The sequence below is a fragment of the Halichoeres trimaculatus genome, unplaced genomic scaffold (genome assembly GCF_033239565.1).
Source record: "Halichoeres trimaculatus isolate MK-OKI-2021-1 unplaced genomic scaffold, fHalTri1.1 fHalTri1_scaffold_14, whole genome shotgun sequence".
NCBI lineage: Eukaryota > Metazoa > Chordata > Actinopteri > Labriformes > Labridae > Halichoeres > Halichoeres trimaculatus.
In genome coordinates this window covers 4691218-4701953 of record NW_027437192.1, presented here as the reverse complement: position 1 = coordinate 4701953, position 10736 = coordinate 4691218, and the positions used below count along the sequence as shown (strand labels likewise).

The 10736-nt window shown below is 40.7% G+C and overlaps 1 protein-coding gene across 1 annotated transcript; it reads left to right on the top strand.

Moving 5' to 3' along the window:
* Positions 1-3186: 3186 nt before the first annotated feature.
* LOC141803292 (myelin-associated glycoprotein-like) lies at positions 3187-10259 on the top strand. The gene is made up of 7 exons (XM_074687254.1): positions 3187-3236; positions 3670-3751; positions 3862-4052; positions 4179-4332; positions 6243-6400; positions 6519-6672; positions 10108-10259. Exons 1-7 carry the CDS (start codon positions 3195-3197, stop codon positions 10257-10259), a joined length of 933 nt encoding a protein of 310 aa, XP_074543355.1. The 5' UTR covers positions 3187-3194.
* The last annotated feature ends 477 nt before the right edge of the window (positions 10260-10736 follow it).

Below are 10736 nucleotides of genomic sequence, written 5' to 3'. Positions count from 1 at the left end.
TCTGCAGAAGAGAACAGAGGTAGGAGGGAACCAGACTGAGGAGAGATTAATGAAACTACTGTTTCAAAAATGCACCCTCTTAAAAAGTCTTTGCAGCACAGGCGATGTCTTCAGCCATAATAAAGCTAGCTGTCACTGCCTACCGCATTGTTTTTGGTTGTGGCTTTCTTGAACACATCCTGCTGCGATTGCAGTTTGCATTTTAAATCTTGCTTTATTTCTTTTCTTTCTTGAAGACTCACTTTAACGCACTTGGTACCATGTTTGGTGTAAAATGCAGACCTACATTATACTCTTTGATAACCACCACGGCCTCATAACACAAAAGACATACTGGTTTTTCTCCTTGAAGCACAAACATACACTCACTGGCCACTTTATTAGCTATACCTTGCTAGTCCCGGGTCGGACCCCCTTTTGCCCTCAGAACTGCCTTAATCCTTGGTGGTATAGATCCAACAAGGTCCTGGAAACATTCCTCAGAGAGTTTGGTCCATATTGACATGATAGCATCACACAGTTGCTGCAGATTTGTCGTCTGAACATCCATGATGAGAATCTCCCGTTCCACCACATCCCAAAGGTGCTCTATTGGATTGAGATCTGGGGACTGTGGAGGACATTTGAGTACAGGGAACTCATTGTCATGTTGAAGAAAGCAGTCTGAGATGATTCCAGCTTTATGACATGGAGCGTTATCCTGCTGGAAGTATCCATCAGAAGATGGGTACACTGTGCTCATAAAGGGATGGACATGGTCAGCAACAATACTCAGGTAGGCTGTGGACTTTAAACCATGCTCAGTTGGTACTAAGGGGCCCAAAGTGAGCCAAGAAAATATCCCCCACACCATTACACCAGCAGCAGCAGCCTGAACCGTTGATACAAGGCAGGATGGATCCATGCTTTCATGTTGTTGAGGCCAAATTCTGACCCTACCATCTGAATGTGGAGCAGAAATCCAGACTCATCAGACCAGGCAACGTTTTTCCAATCTTCTATTGTCCAGTTTTGGTGTTGCTGTGTGAATTGTAGCCTCAGTTTCCTGTTCTTAGCTGACAGGAGGGTCACCCGGTGTGGTCTTCTGCTGCTGTAGCCCATCTGCCTCAAGGTTGGACGTGTTGTGTGTTCAGAGATGCTCTTCTGCAGACCTCGGTTGTAACCAGTGGTTATTTGAGTTACTGTTGCCTTTCTATCAGCTCCAACCAGTCTGTCCATTCTCCTCTGACCTCTGGCATCAACAAGGTATTTTGGCCCATAGAACTGCTGCTCACTGGATATTTTCTCTTTTTGGGACCATTCTCTGTAAACCCTAGAGATGGTTGTTGGTTAAAATCCCAGTAGATCAGCAGTTTCTGAAATACTCAGACCAACTACCATGCCACGTTCAAAGTCCCTTAAATCACCTTTCTTCCTCATTCTGATGCTCGCTTTGAACTGCAGCAAATCGTCTTCACCATGTCTACATGACTAAATGCATTGAGCTGCTGCCTTGTGATTGGCTGATTAGAAATTTGGGTTAACGAGCAGTTGGACAAGTGTGCCTAATAAAGTGGCCGGTAAGTGTGTTTTCACTTCCCCAACTGCACCAGCTTTTCTCTTTCTGGACATTCTAGGATCATTGCTTTATTTTTCAATTCCACTAGTTTGGGTGATGTGAAAACACTGCAATCTAGTGGCGGGATGTCCTTACTTCACGGGCAACATAATTGGTAGGTATCATGGGAAACAGAGTTTATGGTGAATGCACCCTTTTAACTCATCTATTATAAGAAAATCAGACCTTTTAAGCTCTGGCGAGCCACATAAAATGGCTTGGTGGGCCACATTTGACCTGCAGGCCGTGAGTTTGACACATATGCAAAAGGTGGTTGCTTGGCGAGTGAGTTTGTTCAAGTAGTCATGGTCGGAGGTAGTGGGTGTGCGCTGCCGCTGACACTGAGCCAAGGAGGAGGAGCTGAGTTTGAATGTGTGTTGAATGTTGTGTTGACTAACAAGTAACAAAAATTCCTGCAGACCCTACCTTTGACTTTGCATATCTTATCATTGATGAATGTTTTAATCCTCTGATGCATGCCTGTAACTTTCAGAAAAAAAAACAAATATTTAGAAGGGAAAAGAAAGAAAAGAATACTTTATTCTTCTTCATGCCCTAAGAAGAATGAATATACTGAAGGAATAAATCTTAACCCGGCTGATTTTTAAGAGAAAATAACTTTAAGACAGCTGTTCCCTGCAGGGACCACATTGTGCCACAAGATTCATTCAGTTTAGAGGATATGGTTATTTAATGCTACAAAGAGTTCAGTTCTGAAAACCAAACACCAGATGCAGGAAACTTCATCTGGGCTTTTGTGAAAAATGAACTTCTGTAAGTCTCAGAATCAGATTAAAGTTTTACTGCCAAGTACATTTGCACATACAAGGAATTTGACTTGGTGTGTTGGTGCTAACACTTAACAGGAAAATAATGAAAATGCAGACAGAATATAGAAAATGTTGAGACATAAGATATACAAATGAGCAAAAATATATATAAAAAAATGATAAAATAAAATAAATATAATAACTATATATATATGTATATATATATATATATATATATATATATATATATATATATATATATATATATATATATATATATATATATATATATATATATATATATATATGGGGATATTTAGAGAAAAATGAAATAATAATAATAATAATGAGAAACAATGGATATGAGGTGTAGCTGGAGCTGTGCAATTTAATGTTCAGTGGGCTCTGTGGTTGTCCTTACACATCATGCAAGAAAAACTCTTTAAAAACTACAACCAACCAAAGGAAAGGAAATGTATTTCCTGTTTATGTGCTCATCTGGCGCCCTCTGGTGGCTCAAACATGCAGTTATAAAAGTGTGTTTCAATAAGTGCGCCCTGTGTTTACATCTGATTCTCCTTCTTATGCTGCCCCCTGGTGGCTCCACGTCACGAACTGTAGCGCAAGCTTCTTTTAGGTTTGCTTTAAGAAAAAAAAAACAAAAACTGTCTCTCTGAACCTCAAACAGACACAGAAGAATTTCCCAAGCTGTGTTGCAGAATCACTTCTTTTTTTCAGCTTTTCCTTCATTGCCCCACGTTCCTGCCTGTTTGGTTCCTCCTTTAAATTTATTCCTCTTTCACTGAGTAAACAGGTGAACACAACTGATGAAGTCTGCTCACGATCAGCTGCTCCTCACCGTTCAGCAGGTTTGGCTTCACTTTGTAGATGTGTGTGTTTTTTTGTGTCGTGTAATATTTGGGGGAACTGTTTTCACATCAGTTATATCATACGTCTTTTTGTGTTTTACATAATGTATTTTTGTGGACTAGACTTCCTCAAACAAAAATCTGTTGAAACAGTGTTTCTTTGAAAAAAACTATGAATAGTGTCGTTTTCTGATTTTTCAATTTTTCTCCTTGGACTTTGTGCTTACAGAAATTTAGTGTGCGTTAGTTCAAGTTAAAGCCTCATCAAGAACAAGTTCAGTGTCATTTTTTGTCTGTTTTGATTCAATTTCACTGTTTCCTGTCTGGATGGATTGTGATTTTCAGATTCATTGTGAGAACGTAACTCTTCCTCAAGAAGAAAATGATGCTTTTGACTTGTTTTCTCGTTTTTTATCTTGTGTAAAACTTAAAGGTGCATCTCGTTTCCAAAGCCCTCTTATCTCCTGACATGGGTGTTGGTCTGCTGGTGATTTTGTTTGTTTCTCTGATGCAAGGTTTGTAGTTCCCCAATTGGACGTCTAAGCTTCCCTCTTAATGAAAAAAAGTGAAGTAACTGAACAAGATTTGTTATGGTTTTTGATTTGAGGCCATTGTTCCCCTCCAGGTGTCTCCTGCAAAACCTGGGAAGTGAATCTGCCCAGCAGACTTGAGGGTATCACTGAGTCCTGTATCACGGTCCCATGTGGTTTCATGGTTCCTGAAAGTTACGAACCAGAAGTCCTGAACTGCTCAAATGGAGTGGTTTGGCGGAGAGGAAGCAAATATGGTCCTCAAGTCTTTCCAAACAAGATACAAGTATGTTCTGTGTTTCTTTTTTCACCACCTGAGGACATGAAACTAATGGAGATGACCTCTCATAAAGGTAATATCTGCTGTTTGACCTTTTGTATCTAAATTCAGCTTTGTGCTTGTTTCTTTCAGGGGTACATAGCTGGAGATGTAACACAGAAAAACTGCACCACTGTGTTCCAGCTCATGCCAAAGAACTACAGCGACGTGTACTTCCTGAGGCTGGAATGTCCGAACACCGTTAAATACACGTATGATAAAGGAGTCATCATCAATACTCGCCCTGGTATGAACCATGTATTCATGGTACTAACTGGGTTTTCCTCCTGTCTAAATTCTTGCTTGTGTTGTACGTCACTTAAACTGTAAACTGTCAATCAAATCAAACCATGCTCCCCCAACAAGCTTTACCCCATCTGTGCCGACAACTTCACACAGAAAGCAACAAAGAAGCAGATAGTGTTTTGTGTGATCAAATGTCAACTGATGACAGGAAAAAAATGGTGTAAAGCTCCAGCTTATGCGGAATGTTGTAAGACTACAACTGGGAGGGCACACCTCCACCCTCTTTTATGAGCATACATGAAGAGCAAAGGCAGGCAGAGCAGCAGCAAAGACTCATGTTGTACCAAACATACTGAGCATCAGTTAGAAAACAAATGACACTGATCAAATCAGACACAGCCTGAGAGGAGGAGGAGCTGGGATGGAGGAAGTTTGTGAAGCGGTGTTACAGCCCTGGCCGTTTTGTGTTTCTTCTTCCTTTTGTTCTTGTTCTTCTGATGCGTGGTGTAAGAGTCAGGACAATGAGACCTCTCTATGTGCGTGATCTGGTCACTGCCACCATTGCTTCATGTTAGACTACACCTCTTGAAAACCATCTGCAGCGATGGTGACAAGCATTGTGCTCTGGCAGCAGTAGGATCCTGCTCTGTCGGCCTCCAACTCTCGTTAATATGTATTAGTTCAGCTTGAAATTTCTGAGACTGGAGTCTATTTTGTGTTGAATTTTGGTTTGAGAGGTAGATCATTACCTTTTCCTTCTGTGATTACTTTTCTTTTCAGTCTGAGGTTGTTTTGTTTAGTTTGGTTTAGGGTTTGACTTGTTTGTTTTTGCGTTTTGTGTGACTTAATAATGGTGTAAAGCTCACAGACAATCTTCTCTCCTTAGAAGATGATAAATAACTTTAGTAATGACGTAAAGTTTCTTATAGAGGACTCTCCTGATTTCAGTGTTCAGCCTTAAATGACTTCCAGCCCAGAAATTTATAAACAAAGCAAAGAACCTGTCAAATATGTCACTTATGTAGGGGGTCTCTGTTTCACTGTTAATAGAATAGAAAGGAATAGAATAGACAATACTTTATTTATCCCCAAAGGGAAATTCAGGAGGAGTCACAGCATCAACCAAGAAAATAAAAGTAAGAAAGTGTATAAAAGTGTAAAAAGCTCCATAAGAAAATAGATGCTGACAGCTTGTCCATCATTGTCCAGTCAGCCAGCCTCCACCTCCACAGGGTCCAGGACTGAGCTTCTTCAGCAGTCTGTTCAGTCTCTGTCTCCTGGATCCTGTCTGCTCACAGCAGGTGAAGTGTCTGGTGTTAGCTCTGTTAGCCATGTCTGTGAATAGCATGATGCTGCATGTTGCTGGGTTAGCATGGTTAGCTCGTCCATCTTATTGGAGATAGATCTTATGTTCCCAATAACGATGGATGGAAGGACAGGTCCATGTTGTCACTTCTTAGCTCACACCTGAGAACCAGCACGTTATCCTCACCTCCTTCTCCTCACCTTGTGGGGAAACATCTGGCCTTGCACCAGTTAGCATTGACATGCTACAAGCTGATTTCACATGTAAACAATGCACCTTCTAGGTAGTGCTGCTGATCTGTTACCAGCAAGTCTCAGTTTCACTGTAAACATTAAGTTACCTACAAGCTTCACCCTAAAGAAACTAATTCACCTGGTTTAAACCTCTGCGTTGATTCAACGCTGTGCCCAGCTCCACATGTTTCTGCTTTGATGTGGTGTTTGGTGACTTCATGTAAAAGTTTGAACCAAACTTTACTATGATAGATGTTTGTCTTTGGCTGAAGAGCCTGATGACAGAAAATGTTAAAATCAGACTGAATATCGACCTGCTGCTTTTCTGTTTTTCTAACTCTGCTGTCTCCTCCTTTCCATCCTCCCTGACAGTCCCATCTCCCCCCATCATGACCCCTGTGGGGCAGGTGTCAGAGGGACACCTGGTATCTCTGTCGTGCTCGGCCCCGGTGTTCTGCTCCGCCCTGCCTCCTTCTCTCACCTGGCTGCCCGCCGACATCACATGGCAAGAGACGACACAGCTGCAGCAGGTGGGGTATCATCACTAATTCATCAGTTAAAAACAGATCTGGATGCTACTCTTTAAAATCTCCAAGATTTAACAAATTTTTCTTTATTTGAGCTATTTTCTTTTATTTTGAAAAGCAGGTTTCTGATGGACTGGTGGTCATGGCGTCCACTGTGACCTTCTTCGCCTCAGCCCTACATCACAACCGGAGCGTCGCCTGCTGTGTTTCCTACCCACTGACAAAAGGGGGCAGCACCAATTCATCTGCAACCACTCAGAGACTCAACGTCCTGTGTGAGTCACTCTGTGTGTGTGTGTGTGTGTGTGTGTGTGTGTGTGTGTGTGTGTGTGTGTGTGTGTGTGTGTGTGTGTGTGTGTGTGTTACATTTTAAATCATGGATTAAAAACAGGCCAGTGTGTAAAAAGTAAGACTATTTCAGTATCACTGAGAAGGTCCTCAGAAGGCCTTTAAAACGAGCAAGTTGGTGCAATCTCAAATTGTTTTAGGGCGTTTTTGTTGAAGAGACAGGGAGTACTGTGGGAGTTGGTATATATATATATATATATATATATATATATATATATATATATATATATATATATATATATATATATATATATATATATATATATTTACAAATACCCAAAAAATCTAGAGGGTAAGATAAGTAAATTTGTACATATAATTTGTACGTATTATATTATGTATAATACATGAATAAATAAATAAAATAATATATAATATAATAATATAAAATAAAGTTGGATAAATAATGTGGTAAAATGAGAAAGTGTAACTTCAGGTGTATAGTAAAATGAGCTAAAATAGGATAATAAAAGGAAAAGCATTAAACAAAGAATAAAATCCCAATTAAAAACTCTGAACTGAAATGCAGAAATAAAAGAAAATAAAGGGGTTAAAATATTACTAATATATTAATATTACTTAATAATAAATACAATCAGCTCAAAGCCAGATTAAAAAGGTAAGTCTTGAGTTTTCTTTTGAAAATATGAACAGTAGGTGATGCTCTATGGCATGGAAAGGCTGTCTGTCTGTGCTCCACGGCACAGATCTCCTGTCTGTGCCTGGCTGCCTAGCTTAACTAGACTTGAGACAATTAGTCATATTTACTAAACTTTTTTAAGTACAATTGTTTTCCTTGATTCTTTTAAGTAAGCTCAACTTATCACATTTTTACTGTGCAATAAAGTATAAAAACACCTTGTCAGATTTTTCTTTTGGGTTTTGCAAAATTATTGAGTTGAAACAACAGAAAACTATAAGTTAATTGAACCTAACTTAATTTCAAAGATCCAAATTTATTTAGGTGTGACCAATTGAAGCGATTTGATTAAATTGGTCAAACTGTTTTCTTTTTTCACCGCAAACAAACAGCACCATAGTGGTTAAAAAATTATTTTCTTCTTTCTGAATTAAACCCAGATATCACTGAATGGTGTCTTCATCATCCTCCATTATTAAACCACACTGACACTGATTTACGATAAGTGTCACGACTTGTTTGAACACGACAGCCTGAAGGATTTTTCTCTACACAGGCGTAAGTGTTTCATGGATGGGAGAGTTTTTAAACTTGTTTAAACTTGATGCAGGCGGAAGAAAAGAAGCCCTTTGGTTGTGCACGCACAACAAAACCTTTGTCAGTGAGCTGCAGGCAGGGATGTGAAAGAAACGCTCTGTTCAGTGTCAGTCCTGCATCAAAATTACGTAAACAAGAGTGTCAGATTTTAAAATATGATCTGGATGACGCCTCAGTGGTGTTGACAGGAACTGTGCTGGACTTTTTGATGACTTGATCATACCTGAATATGGACGGATGCAATTCTGAAAAGCAAGCAGGCTATCCTGTCACAGTAAAAATGCAAGTATTTTCAGAGAGTAAGCCTAACAAAGCTGTAATGCATTTTTCAAGCAGTTTAGACTTGTTAGCTGGTACAAAAGATGTAAGATGATCAAAAAAGTGGGTCACCTGAAAAAAAGTTTCGGAAACACTAGCCATGGTTATAGGAGGAGTTTATCGTCTTTCTGAATGGAATCTCTCTGAATGACTTTTCCAAAAACAATAGTATACATGGAAAGGAATACTTCAATCTCTGGTCTACATGCGCTGCATAGTCAAACAGAATAGTCAATGGGGCACGCGCAAACAAACTTAAACTAATTGAGGAACGTCTCTTGTTGCGTCTTACATAATATCTGAGCATACACTGAAAGAACACACCTTGACTACTTTCCATTTGAGTGGATACATGATACCTCAATCAGTTTGGAGAAAGGAATATTCCACCCCTGTGAAACTTAAATGTCCATTCGGATTGGCACTTTTCTTTCGGAATGAGGTGTATACACAGGTTAAATTCTTTCTGTTTGAGCAAATAAACCGAATGCAAGCTGAATATTTGGGTCCATGTGTACCTGGCTATTGATCTAGCCAACTAAGCATGATTAATTGCTGCAGCAATTATTTAACCAGGTAAAAAACCCATTGAGATCATGATCTCTTTCACAAGGGTGACCTGACCAAGAGGTCAGCAACACACGTCATGGGAAAAGCATATTGTTAGAAACAATATACAACATAACAATGGTTAGAAATACATTTTTTGGTGAATTAGAGAAGTGCAGTAAAGGGCAGAAGATTATTAAACATACAAATGAAAAAAAATAAACATAGGATATACTTCAACCTTCAACAGCAGTTGGTGATTAGTGCTAAAAAATTCACTAAGAGCTGAGTCTGAGGTCTTCTGACTCAGGGGCCGTTTACACGACAACGGTTGAATGGTGAAACGCAAAAGTTTGTTGCGTTTCAGCCTCGTGTTTACATGGAAACGGCGTTTCAGTCGACCTGGAACAAACACTTTAAAAAACGGCCTCCAGAGTGGGATTTTTCTGAAACGCTCCCAACACCGTTGTCGTGTAAACAGTAAGCCGGTGTTTTCAGTGGAAACGCTGACGTCACACTCTGCCTCGCGCGTGCTCAGACAACAGCATCGTTGTTATGATCGTCGATGGAGATCTCCCAAAAGCGGCTTCTGGACAAGACAGTTGTAGCACCACCTACAGGCCTGGCATGCTTACTACAGCGTTTCAGTCCATCTGCGTTTCTGTGTAAACTGAGATTTTTTTCACTGCGTTTTAGCATTTTCGGATGAAACGTTGTCGTGTAAACGGGGCCCCAGTCTACCCCTGAGGACAAAGAGGAGAAGGCTCAGATTAAGGGCCTAAGTGTTCCCTGAACAGATGAGTCTTCAGACATCTCTTAAAGTAGAAAGGAACTCTGTGGATCGTATAGAGTTAGGCAATTCGCCATTTGGGAACAACTGAGGAGAAGAGTCTGGCTAGTGATTTGGAGCCACGCTGGGCTGGGAGCACCAGGCGTCTTTCACAAGCAGAGCGTAGTGGGTCAGAAGGAGTGTAGACCTAGATGAGGGACCCCAGGTAGGCAGGAGCTGTTCTTGTCAGTGTTTTGTAAGCCAGGAGAAGAGCTTTGAATTTGACTTGAGCTGCTACTGGAAGCCAGTGAAGAGAGATTGAGAAGAAGGTTGACATTTCTTTACCCCTTTATGTTACAAACCTGCTTCCCAAGAGGGGTTTGTAATGAACGGTTCAGATTTCCTTGCCTTAATATCTCTTCAATAACTAAAGATGTAGTTTGTTTTTATGATTTCACTTTGGCTCGATCCCTTTCTGCTTTCATTCAGATGCTCCTCGATCAACAACAGCAGCCCTCAGCCCATCTGGTCCTGTTTCCGAGGGCGACACTGTGTCCTTCTTCTGTTCCAGTGATGCAAACCCTCCTGTGAGCCTTTACACCTGGTACAGACTCGATGAAGGACAGGTAATCTGGTTTTAGAGCTTTGTTTTAGGATTACTGTCTCTTTATTATGTTAGGTCTTTAGTGGGGCACAGAAAAGCACTGAAAAAGTGAAAGTCCTGCCTCTCCGTGGTGACTGTTTTTCATATTAAAGCAGCTCTTGGTTTAGCAGCAGTCAGCTTTATTCCAGTGTTTTATAGTCCATGTATCATCTCCCCTCACAGCTGAGTAAGAGGGCTGAGGGAGAAATGCTGATCCTTCAGGTCAGACTGAATGACACAGGGGTGTATGTGTGTGAAGCCAGGACCAAGGCGGGCTCTGAGAGGTCCTCACCTGTGTTTCTGGAGGTCACCACTTCAGGTGAGCGCCGTCTCATAACTCCTCCATGAGTCATCTGTGTGTGTGTGTGTGTGTGTGTGTGTGTGTGTGATTTCTAGGCTCTGCAGTGAGGCTCGGGCTTTGACTCTGCTCTGAAAACGTTCTGCAGTTCGGCTCTCATGATTCAGAAACGGATCA

What these genes read in the sequence shown, in the direction of transcription:
- LOC141803292 (XM_074687254.1), top strand. Translation starts at nt 3,195, where the DNA reads ATGAAGTCTGCTCACGATCAGCTGCTCCTCACCGTTCAGCAG. An exon ending in CATCATCAATACTCGCCCTG is followed by an intron (nt 4,333 to 6,242) that starts GTATGAACCATG and finishes CCTCCCTGACAG; the next exon opens with TCCCATCTCCCCCCATCATG. An exon ending in AGACGACACAGCTGCAGCAG is followed by an intron (nt 6,401 to 6,518) that starts GTGGGGTATCAT and finishes TTTGAAAAGCAG; the next exon opens with GTTTCTGATGGACTGGTGGT.